Source organism: Pristiophorus japonicus, chromosome 7 (assembly GCF_044704955.1).
Source record: "Pristiophorus japonicus isolate sPriJap1 chromosome 7, sPriJap1.hap1, whole genome shotgun sequence".
Classification (NCBI taxonomy): domain Eukaryota; kingdom Metazoa; phylum Chordata; class Chondrichthyes; family Pristiophoridae; genus Pristiophorus; species Pristiophorus japonicus.
In genome coordinates this window covers 170,542,789-170,569,096 of record NC_091983.1, presented here as the reverse complement: position 1 = coordinate 170,569,096, position 26,308 = coordinate 170,542,789, and the positions used below count along the sequence as shown (strand labels likewise).

General features: G+C 43.8%; 1 protein-coding gene across 6 annotated transcripts in view; it reads right to left on the bottom strand.

The window, feature by feature from the left end:
- Nucleotides 1-26,308, bottom strand: part of ube3d (ubiquitin protein ligase E3D) — a 225,409-nt gene that overhangs the window by 144,530 nt on the left and 54,571 nt on the right. For 3 of the 6 annotated variants that reach the window (XM_070884528.1, XM_070884522.1, XM_070884523.1), the window contains exon 8: nt 13,670-13,839. The exons of the other annotated variants lie outside the window; for them this stretch is intronic. In XM_070884528.1, coding sequence (XP_070740629.1) covers nt 13,670-13,839 — 170 coding nt within the window. The remainder of the gene's footprint in view (nt 1-13,669; nt 13,840-26,308) is intronic. 6 annotated transcript variants of the gene reach the window in all.

Genomic DNA, 26,308 nt, shown 5'->3' with positions numbered 1-26,308 from the left:
TAAATGTATTAAGTGCCTTAAAACATGGCATCTGCTAAACTTTAGTTCTGGATGCTGGCTGATAGCACAAAAGTATTTGTGAAAAAGCACGTCATAAAATCCAGATGTTTCTTCTTTCAAGGTTCCATGGTGTCATGGAATGACAGACCCAGTATTTTGTTTTTGAACAGGGATCAAGTATTGATGCTTAATGCAATGATCCCCTCTTTCTCCTTCTCCACACCAAATCCAAATACTTTTTGTTACACTGCAGATTTATTGCTTCTTCTCTTCTTAGGCAGTACCTCAGTTGAGGATGACTTGCTTCCACACTAAAGATGAGTTCTCAGGTGACTGAAGAGTCCAATGCGGGACCTACAGTCTCTGTCACAGGTGGGGCAGGCGGTGGTTGAAGGAACGAGTGGGTGGGGTGCCTGGGTTGCTGCGCGCTCATTCCACTGTCTACGCTTGGCTTCAGTTTGCTCTCGGCGATGAGACTCAAGGTGTTCAGCGCCTTCCCGGATGCTCTTCCTCCACTTTGGGCGGTCTTGGGCCAGGGATTCCCAGGTGTTGATGGGGATGTTGCACTTTTTCAAGAAGGCTTTGTGGGTGTCCTTGAAGCGTTTCCTCTGCCCACCTGGGCTCGCTTGCCACGTCAAGAGTTCCGAGTAGAGCGCTTGTTTTGGGAGTCTCGTGTCAGGCATGTGGACGATGTGGCTCGTCCAGCAGAGCTGATCGAGTGTGGTCAACGCTTCGATGCTGGCCTGAGCGAGAACACTGACATTGGTGCGCCTATCCTGCCAATGGATTTGCAGGATCTTGTCGAGGCAGCGTTGGTGGTACTTCTCCAGTGTTTTGAGGTGTCTGTTGTGCATAGTCCATATCTCTGAGCCATATAGAAAGGCGGGAATTACTGCTCTATCGACCATGAGCTTGGTGCCGGGTTCAAGGTCATGGTCTTCAACCACTCTCTTTCTCAGGTGACCAAAGGCTGCACTGGCACATTGAAGGCGGTGTTGGATCTCATCATCGATGTCTGCCCTTGTTGACAGTAGGTTCCTGAGGTATGGAAAATGGTTCACGTTGTCCAAGGCCTCGTCGTGGATTTTGATAACCGGGGGGGCAGTGCTGTGTGGCGGAGGCAGGTTGATAAAGAACCTTTGTCTTACGGATGTTTAGTGTAAGGCCCATGCTCTCGTACGCATCGGTGAAGGTGTCGACAATGGCTTGGAGTTCAGCCTCCGAGTGTACACAGACACAAGCGTTGTCTGCGTACTGTAATTCGATGGCGGAGGATGGGATGACCTTGGATCTGGCCTGGAGGCAGATTTGTCGGGGGTCCGTTGGTCAGGATCATGGCTTGCATGTCATCGTGGAGCAGGCGGAGAATGGTGACAAACCTTTGAGGGTAGCCGAATCGGAGGAGGACGCTCCATAATCCCTCAGTTGAGTGTTGAAGGCTTTTGTGAGGTCAAAGGCGGCCATGTACAAGGGTTGGTGCTGTTCCCTGCATTTCTCTTGTATCTGCCACGCGGTGAAGATCATGCCCGTTATGCCCCTATGTGGGCAGAATCCACATTGCGACTCTAGGAGGAGCTCTTCAGCCACAGGGAGAAGGCGATTGAGGAGGATTCTTGCGATGATTTCCCCGGTTGTCGACAGCAGGGAGACTCCTCTGTAGTTGCCGCAGTCGGACCTGTCACCTTTCTTGAAGATGGTGACAATTACAGTGTTTCCGAGATCTCTTGGCATGATCTCCTCCTTCCAGATAAGAGATGAGGTCAAATCCGCGCCAGCAGTTCTTCTCCACCATGTTTTAGTGCTTCGGCGGGGATTCCATCTGCTCCGAAGGCCTTGTTGTTCTTCAGTTGTCGGGTGGCCTTTTCAACCTCATGCCCGGCTGGGGTTGTGTTGCGGTGGTGGCGGGTGGCATGCTGCGGGATGGAGTCGAGGACACTCACCTCGAAGACAGAGTCTCGGTTAAGAAGATCTTCAAAGTGCTCCTTCCAGCAGGCACTGACTGCCTCTCTGTCCTCAATGAGCACCTCTCCGTTCTTGGCCAGTAGTGGGGTAGGGCCTTGGGTGATTGGGCCGATGGTTGTCTTGACTGCGCTAAACAATCCTTGCACGTCGTGGTTGTCGGTTAGCTGCTGGATTTCTCGTGTTTTCTCCACCCACCATCTGTTCTTTAGGTCGCGGGACCTCAGCCTTCAGACCTCTGTTGAGCTGTTTTCTTGCCCTCGAGTTGTGTTGCTGTTTCCAGTCCAAGAATGCCTTTCTCCTCCTCCACACCAAATCCAAATACATCCTTTGTTACACTGCAGATTCACTGCACTCTGGCAACAAAATTCTGAATGGATTAGAGTGAAGAACTCAGAACACCCCAAGTGATTCATTCTAACACCAACTAAATAAACTATTCATTTTTTTTTCAAATAATTCTGGCATGGGATAAATTTTCCCATTGAAGCACAAACAGAATTTTCAAATGCAAAACTAATAAATATGCACAGCTGAGATACACACTTTAGAGAAAGGACCAGTGAATGCAATCACTAGATCATAAGGGTACACGCCAAAGAGAAAAATGGATTCTAAAATAAAAAGAACTGGTTCTCAACTGAGAATAAATGGAGAACAAATTGATCAAACATCCCTTGAAGCAGTCTGTCACAAAATCCAATGGTTTTTTTTCCTTAAAGGTTCTATATTGTAATAGTTATAGTTAACACGGTTATGTTAGCTACGTTACAGTGATTACACTTCAAACACAATTTGTTAACTATAAAACTCTTTGGGATGTCCTGAGGATGCAAAAGATGCAAAATAAATGTGAGTTCTTTGTTGCATCAGAAATTCTGCATAAATATTCCATGATTTCCTCAAAAGATAACCTAGAATAACTAGGCATTACAGATCTCCATTACCCACGCCTAACCAAGTCCCAAATCTCCAAAGAGCCTAAGTAGCATAAGAATATTCCCATGCAGTACTTGATCATTTCAGTCTATATCTATCCTGATTGCCTTCAATCCCATTCCCAATCAGACTTCCATCCAACTCTTTTTGAAGGAGTTATGTGGCACAACATCAACTGCCTTTACTGGGGGGCTTGCTTCCACCATGCAGGAAATAATATTTTCTATTTTCAAATGTTATATCTCCAGCTTAAAACTGGTCTTCTAGTTTTGAGCTCAAAGCAAACTCAAATAGCCTGCCAACATCGACATAGCTCATTATTTTAAAGGCTGGGATCATGTCCTCTTCCCTCCCATATCCCCATTCAATACTACATTCTCTAATACAAACAAGCTCAGTTCTGTATTATGATTACCTTTAATGTCTGTGGTAAAAAGTTAGGGCTAGAAATCGCATAGCACCCCATTTGGGGCGATTACTTTTGCAGGAGAGCAAAAGTATTGCCGGGGCGCTACCCAATTCCAGCGCCGCCCCATTATCGATCCCTGGAGGCGCAAAGGAGGCCAATTTCTCCCCCAAAGAGTGCAAATTATTTCATCTTTTTTTTGTTACTTGTTGGTAAAATACCAATTTATTTGAGAGTCAGGTACTTGAATCATATACTTGTAAGGTTTATAGGAATAAGGTTCAGCACAGTCATCAAAAATGTGTTTATGCTCAAGTCAGTACATTTAAGAACATCTGTAGAGACACCCACATCGGGGGTGGGGAGGGAAAGGGACAGGAAAATGGAAAGTGAAGAGATTTACATCACTAAATCAAGTGAAAATAAAAATAAAAATGGATCGCTATATGGTCATAAAAATGACCCTCAACTGCTGGAAATCTAAAATAAAAACAGAAATGTCAGAAATGCGCAGATCAATCAACATCTGAAAGAGAAAGATAGGCATTATGTAGAATGTCTCCTTTCTGGTGTTTTAGATGATATCTCAAATATAAGAAGTAATTTGTTCCACCTTTAGCTTGTCTAATAAGGGGGGGGGGGGTCTCCCTTCATGAGAATACAATAAATCTACGAGTTCTAATTAACATGTTTTTTACCCTCTTCCTAATGCAAAGCGACAGCTTATCTATTCTATGCCATGTGCAAGTCAAGACTCTGCACTCGTGTAACGAGTGAGAAAGTCAGTAAAAATTGATTCATTTAAGAGAGGGGGCTCTGAAAAATGACCCTCCAAGACGCCTCATATCAACAGGCATTATAGCATTACAACATTCAAGATGTATTTTTAGAGATGAAAGTCTGCTCACGTAAATTACACAATTGGTTAATGAAGGATCTGAGCTAAACATTCTTCTTGTGTTCAAGGTAAGACTGGCAAGTAATTAGTCTTCGGACTAAGATACTGAACCAGTTTTTAAAAAAATAAATCCTAATGTGTTACCTGGATGTTGATGCAGTTGTTATTTTGTTCTAATTCCCACACTGTCACCTTTGTCGTAATAGGATTTAAACGGTAATAATGCTCAATATTTTTGAGTGACTATCACTATCAGCAGCTGTTACAAAATTAAGCTATAAAGAGCGCTCATTAATTATTTTTTCTATTTATTTAGCCAACGAGTTCTGAAAACATCACAAAGGAAGCTGGCTTGCAGAAATCGCACAACCCGAGAGTATGTGGAAGATAAATTAACGCTTTTAATTGAGAGAGATTCAGCATCAATTTAGTCCCCTTAGGCTGCAGCATTCAGTAACATCTCCAACCCAAATCCCACCATGATGTCATCAACGATCAATCTTTGAACATAAATAGTGAAAAAAATCAGCAGAGAAATAGAAATAAAAACTTAATTTTCAGCATGGCTTTTAAAAAAATTTTAAAATAACTGATGGCAACATTTGCTATTATGTTTGTGTTCTTTGCTGCAATTATGTTGTCAGGTGGCCATCTGTATTTAATTCAAGTTACATATTCCTAATGAGCAGCAGTTTAAATGTTTTTAAGTAAACCTACAAGTATAAATTTTAAGAGTTACGAAAATAAAACTGAAAGCCATCATATTCGATACTGTCAAATAGTTTTAGGATTGATCCCATTACGAAACCAATCCAAAACTAATGAGAACAGGTTCAACTGTCATCTTTTGTCAGCTCTTTCTGCTCAACTGGAATCCAAATTCTTCTTAAGTTCACACGCCTTCTGCTATTTTGACACTTACAGAATCATAGAATCTTACAGCACAGAAGGAGGCCATTCAGCCCATCGTGCCCGAGCTGGTTCATTTTTAAGTATTCATCCGATTCGCTTTTGAAAATTACTATTGAATCTGTTCGTACCACCCATTCAGGCAGTGCATTCCAGATCACAACAACTCGCTGCGCGTAAGCAAAATGTCTCTTCATCTTGCCTCTGGTTCTTTTGCCAATTATCTTAAATCTGTGTCCTCTGGTTACCAACCATCCTGCCAGTGGAAACAGTTTTATTTTAACTTTTCTATTCACAACTGTCAAAACATTAAAGAGTCTGTATCTCCCTAATGGAGTGATGCAACAAAAATGCTAACATAACTGCAGCAGCAGTTGTTGCAGTAACAACTTATCTTAGTGATTACATTGTACAAGTGTTCCAATTTACTCTCAGACGGAAAACTGTCAGAGTGCACTTCTGTCAATGTAACTAACTGTTTGATACATTGTTTTGCAAAAGGAGGGACCCACCACATTAGCAGTGGAAGGGGAAGGAAATCCTACCCCTAAATATGCATCCAAAGCAGGAAAATAATATAATCAGTATGTGCAGCTGAATTCTACCTTATGAATTAAAAATCCGTTCCTAATGGAGGCAACTGTAAAATAGCAGTTTAAATGTTGTGATTCTTGCAAGTAAAACAAAAGAACACTGAGAAGCAAGATTCCCTGATGGCTCAGCAAGTTTATCCAGCCTTACAGACCAGAAAGGCTCCACTTTGACCCTTGGTCTATAACAATTTAATGGATCTTAGCCATAGATAATGCTACAATTGGCCTCAGCATCCTGGGTTGGGGAGGGGGGAATCTTCAGGTTTGCCGCTCTTGATCTCGACTCATTGAGCCCCGTTGGGAGTGCGTGTGTGAACACTGGTCAGGGTCAGGATCCTGCTCAACTAGGACAGCCCCCACCACTGAATAACCTGCCAAAACTCACCATCAAAATGCGCACATGAATAATAACGCAAAAAGGTGCAGGAGTAATGCTCAGTGACCTTGGATGATTCCCTAGCAAGAAAGCATTGCCTGCGGGCGAGTATGGGAGTGGAGGAAATTGACAACAATAAAAGTATATTCCTGTGGCAGAAACCACAGAATCATAGGAAAAGGTTCTGACAAAAGGTCATCGACGGGAAACATTAAACTCTGTTTCTCCCTCCATAGACGCTGCCTGATCTGCTGAGTATTTCCAGCATTTTCAGCTTTTATTACAGGAAAAGGCTATTCAGTACATTCGCTCCAAAACTAATCCCAAGTGCCCTACTGCTCATCCACTCCTTAAAGGAAAATCCAAGGCTTCGATGAATCATGGTCAAAGATGATTAACGGCGCAAAATCGAAAACCACCCTTTTGGCCTCTCATAAAATGCTTTGTGCCACAAATCAACCTTCATGACTGTCACCTCAGCTTATGCCCAGTGGTGCAGAACCTCGACTTGCTGCTCGATCCTGTGTGGAGTTTTCTGACCTACATTTGCTTTGTTACCGAGACTGCTTTCTTTCATCTTCAGAACACGGCCCCTCTTCCCTTTTACCATCCAATCAGATGCCTTTATTACCTCGAGGCTTGACTTTTCAATTGCTGTCCTGCCTGCTTTCACTCTCCACATGCTGCAACTTATCCAAACTCCCATGCCTTGTATTCGTGCCAGCATTTCCGTTACCTTGGTCCTTGCCATACTCCCATTGGCTCTCTTACTCCTACCAGTCATTGTTAAAGATTCTTATCCTTACGTTTAAATGTCTGCCTCGGCCATGCCTCAGCACACCAGTGATTTATTTTAGTCTTATGGCCCTGCTCACACCACTAATCGATTCCTTGTTTTCAATCTTTTTCACTCTACCATTGGCAGTATTTTTCAGTTATTTTGCCACTATCCTCCAGCACTCTCTTCCACAGTCGCATTATCCTCCCCAAACCACCCCCCCCCCCCCCCCCCGGTGAACTATTCCCCCATCCCTCCCACCGCCACTCTCCGCTCCCCCCCACCCCAACTATCCATTACCCCCCACTGCCTCTCTACCCCGTCCCCCTCCCCCACACCTCGTCCCACCGCGTTCCGCTCCCCCTCCCGACCACTACTCCCCGTTCCTCCCCCCACACCGCCACTCTCCCCCCCCCCCACCACAACTGCCACCACTCTCTGCTCACCCCCCTCCCCCACCACCACTCTCCGCTCAATATCCCCCCACCTCCCACCGCCACTCTCCGCTCACCCCACCCCCCCACCGCACCCCCCCCACCGCTACTCTCCGCTCACCCCTCCCCCACCCCCACTCTCCGCTCACCCCGCCCCCCCACCGCCACTCTCCGCTCACCCCATCCCCCACTGCCACTCTCCGCACCCCTCCCCCACCCCCACTCTCTGCTCACCCCAACCCCCCCCACCCACCGTACCCCCCACCTCTCTCCGCTCCCCCTGGAAACCACCACTTTACCCCCCCACATTTCAAACTTTAATTAAGACTTCTGTTTTCAAGTACTTAACTCTATTCTATTTATCTTTCTCTTTCCAGTTTGGTGCCCACTTTCACTTAGTGGATCTGCAAATTGTTTTTTGACACTAAGGGCACTACATAAATGGAAGCTGCTGTTGCTAACCAAGCTATAGATTCTTTATGGCATGTTACTTTTAACTGACGTTTAGCTTTTCAGAAACTAATCCAAAGCTATCTTTACCATGAAAGTGCGTAGTCTGGGGAAAAAGAAGTGTAAAGAGAGTCCATTATTGAGTAATCTTCACTATAACTGTTTCAAATCTTGAATTTTTAAAGTGTTTAGTATAGGGGCTTAAAATGTGATTTTAGAAGGGAAATTAGAACAAAGCCAATGACATTTTTGGAAATAAATAGAAGCAGATTACTCACAACTATTGTATAACTACATTACCAAAGCAGCAGTGTTCAAACTGTAGAATGCTCTGCTTGGACCATATCTCAAGTATTGTATCCAATGTTTGTTTAAATTATGAAGAAACTGGCGAATCTCGGGTTCTTCAGCCTGGAAAGGAGGTGTCCGAGGTGATCAGATAGAGGCATAAGAAAAAAATTGCAGGGCCATGTAGAAAGGGCGGGAGAGTGAGACTAACTGAGGTGCTCTTGCAGAGAGCCAACATGGGCTTCATGGCCGCCTTCCATGCTGTAACCATTCTGATTAATTGTATGGAAAACATAAATCTAGAATATTGCTTTAAATTGCAAGAGTAGAACAAGGTGGCATAGATTCAAATTAGTTCATAGCAAATATAGGACTGATATCAGGAAGTTTCTCACACAAAGAATGATCAATACATGAAAATGGGATCCCAGATAGAGAAGTGGGGACAAAACTCAGCTTTTTTTTTAAAATAATTTGATGCGGCAATGGAGCAGTGAGGAAGCTTTGAGCTGCATCTGGATGGATGAAGTAAGATGGGCCAAAGGGTCTCCCTCAGCCGTAATTGTGATTAACTGAATGAATATGTCATTTGACTCTGATAAGCATATTATCCCATCATTTTATAATGTGATAGAGTAACCTGTTGCCTTGTATACATTATTAATCGTCTTTTGACCACCTAAAAGTAAACTACATTTCTATGTTATTATAAATGTTACATATGGCATGTAGTTCCTGTTCACAAACCTTACTTCCTGTAACACTATTTACGCCAACATTTACAATGGAATCTTTACTTAAACATTTTATAAGGAGAAAAACCTTATATAAGAATTTCACCATCATAGTTTGTTGGTGAACAGGGTTAAACACAGCACATTAATTAACACTGAAAGAGAAACATCAATAGAGCAATATTAATACAAGATCTCATATTGTAGCCTCTATGGAGAAAAAAAACCTCATCATTAAAGGCAAGCTCAGTAAATTCAATCAATAAGTGGCTCCGATAGTTAATTTAACTGCAATAGGCTTTTTATTTTAAAAGGACAGTGAAAACCACTGCTTTAACTGTGAAATTCAGGTCATCCATGGCATTCATGTTAAATCTTGCAGAAATCAGATAAATTGCTTATGAAAGGGTAATTTACATTGCACAAATGGAACTCGACAGTTTTACAATATAGCCTTAGTTCAGCTGGTCACCAAAGACGGATACACGGTCTCATCTGTTCCCTTATGTACGAACCTCAGCTCTCTGCAACTCGAGCACGTTTCACCAGGTCAAGTACCAAGTTATATAAACCTCCGTCAGGGAAAAAGAACCAAATTGTTAAGTTTTCATGACCCAAGGCCCAGCATCAATTTTTCTTTGCTGAGATGGAAGCAAAATGAAATTCCCAAAAGAAGTTAAATACAAACATTGAAACTGTTTTTTTAAAGCGATCGCCGCTTGAAGTGAACATTCATTTGTGAAGATCAATCGGTCCTGGTCAAAATTATCTTTGTATTTTTGCAATTGTGTTTGTTTATAATGATCAATGAGGCTCGGTTGTACCTGTAAATGAGTGTCAGCAAGCTGTGAAATTATTTCCATGTTGAGATACAGTAGAATTAACCAGCTTGCAACTGGAGAAAGTTCAGAAAAGTGCTTTTTTTGTTGAACGATTACTGCTATAAAGTGTGAAATGCCACCTTCCCCACCTCGGTGTAAAGCATCACATGGGTGGAGTGCAAGAAGGAAAATTAGGCAAAGAGATGGCCTGTACTGGAGCCCACCCAATTTTCCTTTTGTTGTGAGGAACAAAAGATACTACCTTGCCTAGAAATTTTACATAATCCTTAAAGATCACTTGTTTTGCTCACTGACCTACATTAGCTCTTCGATTTTAAAATTCTCATCTTGGTTTTCAAATCGCTCAATGGCCTCACCCCTCCCTATCTCTCTAATCTCCACCAGCCCCACAGCGCCCCCCTACCCCCGAGATATCAGTGCTCCTTTAATTCTGGCCTTGTGAGCATCCCATATTTTAAATCACTCAACCATTGGTGAAATTCCATTCCTAAGCATTGAGCTCTGGAATTCCCTCCCTAACCGTCTCCACCTCTTTCCTCATTTAAAAAGTTCCTTAAAACCTACCTCTCTGACTTAATTTTTCCTTATAGGGCTTCGTGTCAAATTTTGTATTAAAACACTCATGTGAAGCACCTTGGGATATTTTACTAGGTTAAAAGCGCTATATTAAAATACAAGTTGTTGTTGTTATCAGCAAATGCAGGCTCAATTTTACTGACATTTATACTTCCTCTACTTCTCAAGGGAGAAAGTTTTAAATCTAATTAGAAACAAAGGTGAGCTAAAATGGAATGGTACTGTAGTTTAATTTCTTCAATAATAATATTTATTTTCAAAGCATAGAGCACCAGCCATACGAGAGGCATTGGGACAAATGTAGGACAAAGGAAGGCAGTAGACGAATGGAAAGCACTTGCTTTACCACAGACTAAGTATCTCTCAGATGACTGTACTTCAGGGGCATCCAAACTTTCTGCCTTGGGCCACATTAAAGAGAAAAATTCAGAGTCAATTTTGCAGCATTTTGTGTGTTGCAAAGGTACTGCTACGAATCACCTCTGCTAAATTAAAAAAACATTCTATGTAATTAAATACACATAGAAGAACCTCCAAGCTAAGGTACAAACATAAATTAATTTTATAGAATTAAGCAAAATAAAAGCTTTCCCCTGAGCTAAATTAGACACAAGTTAAAAATTAATGTTGCATAATTAAACACACATAAAAGGCCTTCCCTCCTCCGCACCTCACCCCGTCACCCACCCCGCCGTTAGAAATTTGCATGTGAATTCGGCAGAATTATTTGAATTTGTTGCTCCATTTCTAATTATATATTGTGCTGCTAGATTCACCTGCTTCAAGGTGACTCGCGGCGTATACACCAATGCGGCAACGGTGCTGAAAACTGACCTTTCCAAAGCACCAGTAGCACCCCAAATTCAAACAGGCAAACCCAGCTAACATTAATATAACTAGAAACTGAATCAAGCAAACAATGGTGCTGCAGCAAATACGTCGCCCACAGCAGCGATAGTGTAATTCCTCTCGCACGCATCCATTGTCCTAGTCAACTGTAGACTTCATCAGGATTTTAAGACACAATTTTGTTTTGGATAATTAACTTGGAGATATAACTTCTTAATTCCCTTTAATCTTTTAACACCCTTACAGAATCACCAATTGAAAAAATGCCACGTTTTTAATCAAACAGTTGCAGTGACATTACATGATTGGCAAACATAGCATTGGATAATGTAGGTTTGTCTGAAGTGTCGGGGCCAAAATTGCCACTGACCGAAACGGGGCACACCACCAAATCAGACTGTCTGTTCATTCATTCATTCACCTGCTGTATGTGGGACCTTGCTGTGCATAAATTGTCTGCCATATTTGGCTACATAAATAACTTCAAAAGAAATCCACTGGTTTTTAAAGTCACTTTGTGATGTTATGAAAACATGAAAATGAAGCACTATAGAAATACAACTTTCTTTACTTCTTTTCAACTTCAGTTGTTTTCACTCCAGATTAATCAGAATCTGCATTGCTCCTTTTGCACAATTAGTTTCCTGCCAACTTATCAGTTCTTTGACTAAAAGAAGTGGAAAGTGGATGATCATTCTCGGCCTCCTGCCAAGGTCCACACCATCTCAGATGCCAGTGTACAACTAATTCTATTCACTCCACGTGCCTGCAAGAAACAGCCAAGTGCATTGGACACAGCAAAGCTGCAGATCCCAACAACAACGTAGCTATAGTGCTGAAGACCTGTGCTCCAGAACTAGCTGCGAACCAGCCAAGTTGTTCCAGTACATACACAACATTGGCATCTACCTAGAAGATTGCCTCGGTATGTCCTGTCCACAAAAAAGTAAGGCAAGTCCAATCTGGCCAATTACTGCCCTATCAGCCTACTCCCAAACATCAGCAAAGTGATGGAAGGAACTGTGCTATCAAGTGGCACTTACCAATAACCTACTCACCGATTGGGTTCTGCTAGGACCAACTGGCTCCTGACCCCATTACAACTTTGATCCAAACATGAATAAAATGGCTGAATTCCAGAAATGAAGCAAAAGTGACTGCCCTTGATATCAAGGCAGCATTCGACCAAGTGTGACACCAAGGAGCCCGAGTAAGACTGAAGTCAAGGGGGATCATGGGAGAAACTCTCCACTGGCTAGAGTCATAACTGGCACAAAGGAATATGGTTATGGTTGTTGGAAGCCAATTATCTCAGCCCCAGGAAATCACTATAGAAGTTCCTCAGAACAGTGTCCTGGGCCCAACCACCTTCACCTGCTTCATTGATGATCTTCCCTCCATTATAAGGTCAGAAGTGAGGATGGTTGCTGATGACTGCACAGTGTTCAGTGCCATTCGGAATTCCTCAGATAATGAAACAGTCCATGCCCGCATGCAGCTAAATCTGAGCAGCGTCCAGGCTTCAGCTGTTAAGTGGCAAGTAATATTCGCGCTACACAAGTGTCAGGCAGTGACCATCTCCAACAAGAAAGAGTCAAATCACCTCCCCATTGCATTTAATGGTACTACCATCGTCAAATTCCCCACCATCAATATCCTGAGGTCATCATCGACCAAACACTTAACGAGACCTGCCACATAAATACTGTGGCTACAAGAGCACATCAGAGGCTGGGTATTCTGCAGTGAGCGACTTACCTCCTGACTCCCCAAAGTCTTTCCACTACCTATAAGATACAGGTCAGGAGTGTGTTGGAATACTCTCCACTTGCCTGATTGTTATTGCAGCTGCACTCACTCAAGAAACTCAAAACCATCCAGGACAAAGCAGCCCGCTTGATCAGCATCCCATCCATCACTTTAAACATTCACTTCCTCCATCACTGGCGCACCGTGGCTGCAGTGTCTTTTATTTACAGGATGCACTGCAGCACCTCGCCAAAGCTTCTTTGTCAACACTTCCCAAACCCATGACCTCCACCGCCTAGAAGGGCAAAGGCGGCAGTTGCATGGGAACACCATCCTGATTTGGAAATATATCGCCATTCCTTCATCGTCACTGGGTCATAAGCCTGGAACTCCCTCCCTAACAACACTGTGGGAGCACCTTCACCACATGGACTGCAGCGGTTCAAGGCGGCGGCTCACCACCACCTTCTCAAGGCAACTATGGATGGGCAACAAACGCTGGCTCTGCCAACACCACCTAAATCCCAAGAATGGATTTTTTTTTTTTAAATGTCACACTGTAGTTCATGCAATAGCTTGAGCATCTACTTGTAGTTCACTGCACATCCCACTCTTTTTCTACAGCAGACTGAACTCCAGAGTCACTCTGCGTAAAGGAGCACAATAACAAGGTTGGTAAGGCTTGACAGCTAGCCTTGTGCTAAACAATACTACACCCAAAACATTTTGTGCCTGAAAGTTTTGTGTAACACAATGGAGCACAATCTGGTTCACTAATAAGCTGCACCAAGACCACAGTACATGGACTTGTTTATCCTACTTTTAGCAGGTCATGCATCTTCTAGCTCGATTGAAAATCAACAAAAATATAGAAAACAGCGTTTCTTACATTTTGTTTCTTCCTTTTAAACAGGGTTGATACAGCACTTTGACAGCGCTGTTTGCTTCACACAATTTGATCGACGACTCAGGCCTTGTGTCCTTGTCAACTGCAACAAAATCTCTATTTGGATCATTGTGTGATCTCACCAGCAACGTGTCAGAATTCAAAAGCCAGAGCTGTAAGGAAGAGAGATTAAAAAAAGACATCTAAATCATCTGAAGATAAACAACACTTGAAAATAAATAAAAGACACAGTTTTTAAAAGGGTTGAGCTATTCATAAGGCCACCTTCAGTTCACTTCCAATCAATGTCTGCACCAGTGACAAATACATTGACAAACAACATTATCTTAAAGAATGAAACCATTTTCCAGTTCATCGTTGACTGACATTTTTGTCATTCAATCCCTCTGCCAATACATCTACACTATGGACTACACAATCCCTCTAACCATACATCTACACTATGGGATACATGATCTCTCTGACAATACATCTACACTATGGACTACACAATCCCTCTAACCATACATCTACACTATGGGATACATGATCTCTCTGACAATACATCTACACTATGGGATACACAAGAGCAGCTCAGAGTCACTCACATAAAAATCACTCTCTTCCTGCAACACCAGCTTTCTTTTATTCTTGGGTACAATGTCACTGATATCAGTGGACTTGAATTTTAGTCAGTACTGGCTGGTAGCAAGGCAGATCATCGGTTAACAAAATCCAATATTGTCACATGATACTGGGAGGAGATACTGATCAGATCCAATTAGTGTCGAGTCCTCATCAGCATGGGAACTGATAACAGCTGGTATCAAGCTTGTTAGGGCAACATGCATCCTTTAAGGATGAACCTTTCCTCTGGTGGTCGTGGGGACAATCTTAAATGAACCCTTAGCTATAATTGAACGCAGGACTTGTTGACCTAAAGAATAGCTTCTCACGTTTGGAGCTGGAGATGAGGAGTCGTGGCCCAAAGAAGCTGAAAACATCAATGACAGTGAACACCATCAAGCAATTTGTGAAGAGCTCAAGTCAGCATTTACAACTTTCCACAAACCTGTCCAAACAGTCGGACTGGTGGGGTCAGTGTGAAGCCCAAACTTCAACGGTTCTCCGCACATGCTGGTTTACCTGCTCTGTGTGTTTGTAGCTCTCTCAGGTTTTGGTTAGGATCTCTGGTGTTGAGTCTTTTTCAAGAATCTCAATAGTCTGGCCTGGACAAGGAACTGTGGCCACAAATTCAAGTCGTATCTCTGGCCGCAGAATGTAAGCATACCAGTATGCTGAAGCTCAAGGCCACCTTCAGTGGGAATTAATTGAGGCAAGACAACTCATTTCATACCCATATATGCCAACCATCCACACATCCATGCTTGTAAGTAAAAATCAGCGACAAGTTAAACTTTCCTTGTACGGAAATGACCCAGTGAGCTACCAAGGCTCAATTTTAATGGCTCTACTCCGCTCGCAGATCCTACCTGATGCTGGCAATCAAACTCTGCAGGAAACAAAGATGATGACGGGAAAAAGTGTGGAATAAGGTCATGAGTTTAAATCCCACCAATGTGAATGTAAATTCAATCTGGGCATTTGTGGGCTACCAGCAGGAAAAATATCCAAAAAGCTTCCGATTGCCGATAAAATCCCAACCAGTTCACTTATGAACTGGTTTAGTAATGTCCTTCAGGGAAGAAAAGCTGCCACCCACATATCCGACAATGTGGAAAACTGCCCAGTTACATCCTGTCCACAAAAAGCAGGACAAATCCAATCCAGCCAATTACCGCCCCATCAGTCTACTCTCAATCATCAGCAAAGTGATGGAAGGGGTTGTAGGCAGTGCTATCAAGCGGCATTTACTTACCAATAACCTGCTCACTGATGCTCAGTTTGGGTTCCGCCACGACCACTCGGCTCCAGACCTCATTACAACCTTGGTCTAAACATGGTCAAAAGAGCTGAATTCCAGGTGTGCGGTGAGAGTGACTGCCCTTGACATCAGAGCAGCATTTGACCGAATATGGCATCAAAGAGCTCTAGTAAAACTGAAGTCAATGGGAATCAGGGGGGAAAACTCTCCACTGGTTGGAGTCATACCTAGCACAAAGGAAGATGGTTGTGGTTGTTGGAGGTCAATTATCTCAGCCCCAAGACATCGTTGCAGAGTTCCTCAGGGCAGTGTCCTAGGCCCAACCATCTTCAGCTGCTTCATCAATGACCTTCCCTCCATCATGTCAGAAGTAGGGATATTCGCTGATGATTGTACAATGTTCAGTTCCATTCGCAACTCCTCAGATAATGGAGCAGTCCATGCCCGCAGGCAGCAAGGTCTGGATGGCATTCAGGCTTGGGCTAGTAAGTGGCAAATTTCATTCACGCCACACAAATGCCAGGCAATGACTATCTCAAATAAGAAAGAGTCTAACCACCGCCCCATGACATTCAACCAGTATTACCATCGCAAATCCCCCACCATCAACACCCTGGGGGGTCACTATTGATCAGAAACTTAACTGGACCAGCCACATAAATACTGTGGCTACAAGAACAAGTCAGAGGTTGGATATTTTGCAGCAAGTGTCTCCCCAAAGCCTTTCCTCCATCTACAAGGCACAAGTCAGGAGTGTGATGGAATACGCTCCACTTGCCTGGACGAGTGCAGCTCCAATAACACCCAAGAAGCTCAACACCATCCAGGACAAAGCAACCCGCTTAATTGGCACCCCATCCACCACCTTAAACATTCACTCCCTCCACTACCGACGTATCATGGCTGCAGTGTGTACCATCTACAAATGCACTGCAGCCACTTGTCAACATAGGAACATAAGAAATAGGAGCAGGAGTAGGCCATACGGCCACTCGAGCCTGCTCCGCCATTCAATAAGATCATGGCTGATCTGATCATGGACTCAGCTCCACTTCCCCGTCCGCTCCCCATAACCTTATCGTTTAAGAAATTGTCTATTTCTATCTTAAATTTATTCAATGTCCCAGTTTCCACAGCTCTCTGACGCAGCAAATTCCACAGAATTACAACCCTCAGAGAAGAAATTTCTCCTCATCTCTGTTTTAAATGGGCGGCCCCTTATTCTAAGATCATGCCCTCTAGTTCTGGTCTCCCTCATCAGTGAAAACATCCTCTCTGCATCCACCTTGTCAAGCCCCCTCATAATCTTATATGTTTCGATAAGATCACCTCTCATTCTTCTGAATTCCAATGAGTAGAGGCCCAACCTGCTCAACCTTTCATCATAAGTCAACCCCCTCATCCCCAGAATCAACCTCGTGAACCTTCTCTGAACTGACTGCAAAGCAAGTATATCCTTTCGTAAATATGGGAACCAAAACTGCATGCAGTATTCCAGGTGTGGCCTCACCAATACCTTATAAAGCTGTATCAAGACTTCCCTGCTTTTATACTCCATCCCCTTTGCAATAAAGACCAAGATATCATTGGCCTTCCTGATCACTTGCTGTACCTGCATACTATCCTTTTGTGTTTCATGCACCAAGTACCTCCAGGTCCCGCTGTACTGCGGCACTTTGCAATCTTGCTCTATTTAAATAATAACTTGCGCTTAATTTTTTGCTGCCAAAGTGCATGACCTCACACTTTCCAATATTATACTTCATCTGCCAAATTTTTGCCCACTCACTTAGCCTGTCTATGTCCTTTTGCAGATTTTTTGTGTCTTCCTCACACATTGCTTTTCCTCCCATCTTTGTATCATCAGCAAACTTGGCTACTTTACACTCAGTCCCTTCTTCCAAGTCGTTAATATAGATTGTAAATAGTTGGGGTCCCAGCACTGATCCCTGCAGCACCCCACTAGTTACTGACTGCCAACCAGAGTGAACCATTTATCCTGACTCTCTGTTCTCTGTTAGCTAGCCAATCCTCTATCTTTGCTAATACTTCTACAGCACCTTCCAAACCCGCGACCTCTACCACCTAGAAGGACAAGGGCAGCAAGCACATGGGAACACCATCACCTTCAAGTTCCCCTCCAAGTCACACACCATCCTGACTTGAAAATATATTGCCGTTCCTTCATCGTCGCTGGGTCAAAATCCTGGAACTCTCTCCCTAACAGTACTGTGGGAGTACCTTCACCACAAGGACTGCAGCGGTTCCAGAAGGTGGCTCACCACCACTTTCTCAAGGGCAATTAGGGATGGGCAATAAATGATGCCTTTGCCAGCGATGCCCACATCCCAGAAACAAATAAAAATAAAATCCATTTTGGCCTACAAGGGACCATAGTCCACACTATACGATTGACTCCAAGCCCGCTTAAAGGCCAAGCAAGCCGCTCAGTTGGAGAAACAATTTCCGACAGGTCCACCACTATTTTAACAGGGCAACGAGGGATGGACAGTAACTTCATCCTTGCCAGCATCGTCCACAACACGAGATCAAAAACAAAAATAGGATAAAACAACTCAATGATCCCATTTTTGGAGTTGGTCAGCTTTCAAATCAAAAATGTGATCCAAGGCTGAAGAGCTCTCAAGACGAAGAATAAATAAACATGTCTATTTGCAGTTTTATTTTTAAACCAGCAGCTCAGCCGCACTTAAGAAATGTTATGGCACATGTAAGTTAACAGGCGTCATAATTAATAGGCAACACACGTTCTACAATTGTTGAATATTTGTGTGTCAAATTCTGGGAATAGAACTTTTCATTAATCGTGGGAAATAAATTGCTGTCTTTACAGAGATTTTATTTAATCTCAAACTACAGTTAAGTCCTTAACTACACACAAATAGCTAGCTCTTAAGAGTGATGTTTAGAGCTCCAACATACACCATAGTCGACTGGCTGCAGGGCGACTTGGACAGGTTAGGTGAGTGGGCAAACGCATGGCAGATGCAGTATAATGTGGAAAAATGTAAGATTATCCACTTTGGTGGCAAAAACACGAAGGCAGAATATTATCTGAATGGCGGTAGATTAGGAAAAGGGGAGGTGCAACGAGACCTGGGTGTCATGGTTTATCAGTCACTGAAAGTTTGGCATGCAGGTACAGCAGGCGGTAAAGGCGGCAAATGGTATGTTGGCCTTCATAGCTAGGGGATTTGAGTCTAGGAGCAGGGAGGTCTTACGGGGATCAGTAGAGGCCTATAAAAGACCGCGAGAGGCAGCGGGAGTTCGTGGTCACTGAGGCGTGAGTCCGGGGATCAGCAGAGGCCTATAAAAGGCCGCGAGAGGCAGCGGGAGTTCGTGGTCGCTGAGGCGTGAGTCCGGGGATCAGCAGCGGCCTATAAAAGGCCGCGAGAGGCAGCGGTGGTTCGTGGTCGCTGAGGCGTGAGTCCAGGGATCAGCAGAGGCCTATAAAAGGCCGCGAGAGGCAGCGGGAGTTCGTGGTCGCTGAGGCGTGAGTCCGGGGATCAGCAGAGGCCTATAAAAGGCGGAGCTTGTGCAGCTACAGGGAGAAGACAAAAAAGAAGTAGAAAGAAACAGAAAGGTGACGTCACAGTCTAGGGGGTAAATGATTGGCTGGTGATTGGTGAGTAGTTTTTCTTTTTCTTTTTATATTAGTCAGTAACTTTTAACATTGTTGTTGCCAATTTAAGTGTATCTAAGGGTTAAGTCATGGCAGGAGAGCTCGGTCGGGTGTTATGCTCCTCCTGTACCATGTGGGAACTCAGGGACACTTCCGGTGTCCCCGACGACTACGTGTGCGAGAAGTGTATCCGCCTCCAGCTCCTGACGGTCCGCATTGCGGAATTGGAGCTGAGGGTGGATTCACTCTGGAGCATCCACGATGCTGAGAATGACGTGAGTAGCACGTGTAGCGAGTTGGTCTTACCGCAGGAGAAGGGTCCACAGCCAGATAGGGACTGGAAGAGCAGCAAGAAGAGTAGTGCAAGGAAGGTAGTGCAGGGGTCCCCTGTGGCCATCCCCCTGCAAAACAGATACACCGCTTTGAGTACTGTTGGGGGGATGACTCATCAGGGGAGGGCAGCAGCAGCAATGTTCATGGCACCGTGGCTGGCTCTGTTGCACAGGAGGGCAGGAAAAAGAGTGGGGGAGCGATAGTGATAGGGGATTCAATGGTGAGGGGAATAGATAGGCGTTTCTGCGGCCGCAACCGAGACTCCAGGATGGTATGTTGCCTCCCTGGGGCAAGGGTCAAGGATGTCTCGGAGCGGGTGCAGGACATTCTAAAAAGGGAGGGAGAACAGCCAGTTGTCGTGGTTCACATTGGTACCAACTACATAGGTAAAAAAAGAGATGAGGTCCTACAAAACGAATTTAAGGAGCTAGGAGCTAAATTAAAAAGTAGGACCTCAAAAGTAGTAATCTCGGGATTGCTACCAGTGCCACGTGCTAGTCAGAGTAGGAATCGCAGGATAGCGCAGATGAATACGTGGCTTGAGCAGTGGTGCAGCAGGGAGGGATTCAAATTCCTGGGGCATTGGAACCGGTTCTGGGGGAGGTGGGACCAGTACAAACCGGACGGTCTGCACCTGGGCAGGACCGGAACCAATGTCTTAGGGGGAGTGTTTCCTAGTGCTGTTGGGGAGGAGTTAAACTAATATGGCAGGGGGATGGGAACCAATGCAGGGAGACAGAGGGAAACAAAAAGGAGGCAAAAGCAAAAGACAGAAAGGAGATGAGGAAAAGTGGAGGGCAGAGAAACCCAAGGCAAAGAACAAAAAGGGCCACTGTACAGCAAAATTCGAAAAGGACAAAGGGCGTTAAAAAAACAAGCCTGATGGCTTTGTGTCTTAATGCAAGGAGTATCCGCAATAAGGTGGATGAATTAACTGTGCAAATAGATATTAACAAATATGATGTGATTGGGATTACGGAGACGTGGCTCCAGGATGATCAGGGCTGGGAACTCAACATCCAGGGGTATTCAACATTCAGGAAGGATAGAATAAAAGGAAAAGGAGGTGGGGTAGCATTGCTGGTTAAAGAGATTAATGCAATAGTTAGGAAAGACATTAGCTTGGATGATGTGGAATCTATATGGGTAGAGCTGCAGAATACCAAAGGGCAAAAAACGTTAGTGGGAGTTGTGTACAGACCTCCAAACAGTAGTAGTGATGTTGGGGAGGGCATCAAACAGGAAATTAGGGGTGCATGCAATAAAGGTGCAGCAGTTATAATGGGTGACTTTAATATGCACATAGATTAGGCTAGCCAAACTGGAAGCAATATGGTGGAGGAGGATTTCCTGGAGTGCATAAGGGATGGTTTTCTAGACCAATATGTCGAGGAACCAACTAGGGGGGAGGCCATCTTAGACTGGGTGTTGTGCAATGAGAGAGGATTAATTAGCAATCTCATTGTGCGAAGCCCCTTGGGGAACAGTGACCATAATATGGTGGAATTCTGCATTAGGATGGAGAATGAAACAGTTAATTCAGAGACCATGGTCCAGAACTTAAAGAAGGGTAACTTTGAAGGTATGAGGCGTGAATTGGCTCGGATAGATTGGCGAATGATACTGAAGGGGTTGACTGTGGATGGGCAATGGCAGACATTTAGAGACCGCATGGATGAACTACAACAATTGTACATTCCTGTCTGGCGTAAAAATAAAAAAAGGGAAGGTGGCTCAACCGTGGCTATCAAGGGAAATCAGAGATAGTATTAAAGCCAAGGAAGTGGCATACAAATTGGCCAGATATAGCAGCGAACCCAGGGACTGGGAGAAATTTAGAACTCAGCAGAGGAGGACAAAGGGTTTGATTAGGGCAGGGAAAATGGAGTACGCGAAGAAGCTTGCAGGGAACATTAAGGCGGATTGCAAAAGTTTCTATAGATATGTAAAGAGAAAAAGGTTAGTAAAGACAAATGTAGGTCCCCTGCAGTCAGAATCAGGGGAAGTCATAATGGGGAACAAAGAAATGGCAGACCAATTGAACAAGTACTTTGGTTCGGTATTCACTAAGGAGGACACAAACAACCTTCCGGATATAAAAGGGGTCAGAGGGTCGAGTAAGGAGGAGGAACTGAGGGAAATCTTTATTAGTCGGGAAATTGTGTTGGGGAAATTGATGGGATTGAAGGCCGATAAATCCCCAGGGCCTGATGGACTGCATCCCAGAGTACTTAAGGAGGTGGCCTTGGAAATAGCAGATGCATTGACAGTCATTTTCCAGCATTCCATTGACTCTGGATCAGTTCCTATCGAGTGGAGGGTAGCCAATGTAACCCCACTTTTTAAAAAAGGAGGGAGAGAGAAAACAGGGAATTATAGACCGGTCAGCCTGACCTCAGTAGTGGGTAAAATGATGGAATCAATTATTAAGGATGTCATAGCAGTGCATTTGGAAAGAGGTGACATGATAGGTCCAAGTCAGCATGAATTTGTGAAAGGGAAATCATGCTTGACAAATCTTCTGGAATTTTTTGAGGATGTTTCCAGTAAAGTGGACAACGGAGAACCAGTTGATGTGGTATATTTGGACTTTCAGAAGGCTTTCGACAAGGTCCCACACAAGAGATTAATGTGCAAAGTTAAAGCACATGGGATTGGGGGTAGTGTGCTGACGTGGATTGAGAACTGGTTGTCAGACAGGAAGCAAAGAGTCGGAGTAAATGGGTACTTTTTAGAATGGCAGGCAGTGACTAGTGGGGTACCGCAAGGTTCTGTGCTGGGGTCCCAGCTGTTTACATTGTACATTAATGATTTAGAAGAGGGGATTAAAGGTAGTATCTCCAAATTTGCGGATGACACTAAGTTGGGTGGCAGTGTGAGCTGCGAGGAGGATGCTATGAGGCTGCAGAGTGACTTGGATAGGTTCGGTGAGTGAGCAAATGCATGGCAGATGAAGTATAATGTGGATAAATGTGAGGTTATCCACTTTGATGGTAAAAACAGAGAGACAGACTATTATCTGAATGGTGACAGATTAGGAAAGGGGAGGTGCAACGAGACCTGGGTGTCATGGTACATCAGTCATTGAAGGTTGGCATGCAGGTACAGCAGGCGGTTAAGAAAGCAAATGGCATGTTGGCCTTCATAGTGAGGGGATTTGATTACAGGGGCAGGGAGGTGTTGCTACAGTTGTACAGGGCCTTGGTGAGGCCACACCTGGAGTATTGTGTACAGTTTTGGTCTCCTAACTTGAGGAAGGACATTCTTGCTATTGAGGGAGTGCAGCGAAGATTCACCAGACTGATTCCCGGGATGGTGGGACTGACCTATCAAGAAAGACTGGATCAACTGGGCTTGTATTCACTGGAGTTCAGAAGAATGAGAAGGGACCTCATAGAAACGTTTAAAATTCTGACGGGTTTAGACAGGTTAGATGCAGGAAGAATGTTCCCAATGTTGGGGAAGTCCAGAACCAGGGGTCACAGTCTAAGGATAAGGGGTAAGCCATTTAGGACCGAGATGAGGAGAAACTTCTTCACCCAGATGGTGAACCTGTGGAATTCTCTACCACAGAAAGTAGTTGAGGCCAATTCACTAAATATATTCAAAAGGGAGTTAGATGAAGTCCTTACTACTAGGGGGATCAAGGGGTATGGCGAGAAAGCAGGAAGGGGGTACTGAAGTTGTATGTTCAGCCATTAACTCATTGAATGGCGGTGCAGGCTAGAAGTGCTGAATGGCCTACTCCTGCACCTATTTTCTATGTTTCTATGTTTCTCTGCAGTTGTACAGGGCCTTAGTGAGGCCTCACCTGGAATATTGTGTTCAGTTTTGGTCTTCTAATCTGAGGAAGGACATTCTTGCTATTGAGAGAGTGCAGCGAAGGTTCACCAGACTGATTCCAGGGATAGCTGGGCTGTCATATGAGGAGAGACTGGATCAACTGGGCCTTTATTCACTGAAGTTTAGAAAAATGAGAGGGGATTTCATAGAAACATACAAGATTCTGACGGGACTAGACAGGTTAGATGCGGGAAGAATGTTCCCGATGTTGGGGAAGTCCAGAACCAGGGAACATGGTCTTAGGATAAGGGGTAGGCCATTTAGGACTGAGATGAGGAGAAACTTCTTCACTCAGAGAGTTGTTAACCTGTGGAATTCACTGCCGCAGAGTTGTTGATGCCAGTTCATTGGATATATTCAAGAGGGGGTTAGATATGGCCCTTACGGCTAAGGGGATCAAGGGGTATGGAGAGAAAGCAGGAAAGGGGTACTGAGGGAATGATCAGCCATGATCTTATTGAATGGTGGTGCAGGCTCAAAGGGCCGAATGGCCTACTCCTGCACCTATTTTCTATGTTTCTATGTTTGTGAGCTGTTGCACTGTGAGTAGCTTAGCCAGTCATGTGATGTTCACAAATCTAAATAAAACCCCAGTTAATTGAGTCTAGGTCCTCCATGATGAGGCATGCTGCTGTGAGCCTAGTGGATGAACCTGTCTGGTTCAGGTTGATTGTTAAACCTTTGCGAATAAACCACCTAATTCTTTACAGCAAATGTGTAGCTGTGAATTCTTAAGCAAAGAACCCATGAAGCAAATACACTACAGACTGGTGTGACAGACATGAGCATTAGCTAAAAGACACCAGTGCCTACCCTTATGTGTTGTTAGTTGGTATTCATGGGGTCCCCGCAAGTTCCGGGTTAAGGATGCCTCCGACCGCGATAATTTCCACGAGAGTACCTGGTCCCGGAAGGTTCGGAGACTTGCGGTCCTAGGGCCCTACGCGAAGGCCAGTGTAGGGATCCACGTATCCTAGGATCGTATCGGTTTCGTACGGATCCCTGGGATCACGTGGGCCAGCCCAACCTATCAGAGTAGGGGATCCCCATGCATACTTATGAGTTCCATGTGTACTGCTGTAAGTGTGACTGGGAATACCCTCAAAAACACAAACACTGAAAATAAATTTTAAAAACACATTATATATTTAAAATTAATTAAAATGCAATTTAATTATATATTTTATACAAAAATGTATTTTAAAAAAATGTAATGTTTTAACAGGGCTAAAAATAAACTTACCTTAATGGACAGGGTTTTTAATACCTGTATATCAATGAGTGATAACATTTTATTTTTCTATTTTTTAAAACTCTTTCGCTGGTTAAAAAAAAGCAATTCTTACACCTCCTTTTATCAACGTAAAGTAACTTTAAGGACATTCGCTGGGCAGGAGTTGGCCAAATAGCCCATTCTCTGCCCGCGGAGGCCCTTTTCCTTCGCATGTGATTTTTTGACAAATCACAAATGCCGGGTTTAGGCGCATGCGCTTCGCATTCCTAAACCCGGAACTTGCGGGGACCCCACAAATCACAACGCTCCGAGTGAAGAAATTCCTCCTCATCTCAGTCTTAACTGTACATAATGAAGCTGCTTTATTCTAAAACCACAAGCTTTAGTTTTTCAGCAATACTTGCGCTGTTTAGTTTATTCTCACTTCCCTCTTCAGCATTACAATTTGATAGTCTGTGCTAAAATTTTAAAAAATTCGGAGTGAATTTTAATTATAAATCTGTGCAAAAATTTAATTTATTGCTAGGATGCTGATTTTACAGAAGCTAAGAAAAATGATACAGATATGATACTGGTGTAGAATATTTGCCTCCTTAAAATCAAATTATAGGTTTGGCAGGGCAAGCTTGTTCTGCTCCACGGTTTGTGCTGGTGTATAAATTGACAAATTAAACAGCAATGGATGTAGAAGCTGAATTTATTGCACTAAATTTCACAATGTGACAAGCTGACACTGTAAATTGGTGCTGTCATTGATTTATCTAACCCATCGGTGCACAACTCCTTCAACCTCAGGAGCCGGAACATTTCCAGATCTATATAATGAGGGCTGAACATTCAACACAACCTATTCACGAGGGGACTGCGAGTAATGCAGAGATTTGCCTGATGACTTTTCCTCATTCTTTACGGTTCAGTGCCTAGCTTCCACTTGATGTTTATCCTGATAGCACAGTTACTGCCAAGAACCTAATAACGGTGATGTTTGACAACTGCTTCCCATACATGTCTGCATTCTTATTGCCCAATTTTTATAAGCTCTGGTTGGATCAGTGGTGTACAGCCATGGGCTAATCCTGGCCTATTGAGTATTTTGCATCATTCCACTCAGGCATTTCAGAGTTTTCAAAATATTGGCACGACGAATCCAGGCTTCACACTGAGGTTAAGAAATTCTGCCAAAGGGATATTATTCCAGGAAATGAAGCTAAGTCAATAATTCCAGGAATTATGTTTCTGTAGGGGAGCGCCAGTAAAATTTGCTTATTCTGGATCCAGTTTTGCAGATTCACATCTCACAAGGTATCGCTTGACCCCTTGAACTTGCCGGCCAATTTGCACATTAATAGCAGCTTTTGTCGTAGACACATCTGTTATTTTTCCAGCAAGATTCAGCCCACTGATTCTCAAAAGTGCGACGATACAGAGCAGTAGCACCTGTGTGACCTTTCCCCTCACTCATTGTCCCAATAGCTTTTAATGGAGTTCTTTCTCCAATATCACTTTTCTTTTTCTGTCCTGCAGCCTCACTTCTTCCACCTCCCGCTAATCTATAGAAGACTGGGCCCAGTATAAGGACATTTTACTGGTGCTGCACAGAGTGATAAATGTTTCTATTACAGAAAGAATCATTCCAGGAATTATGGACATCACTTTTTTTCCTGGAATAATATCCTTTTGTCAGAAGTGCGTGACCCTGAGTGT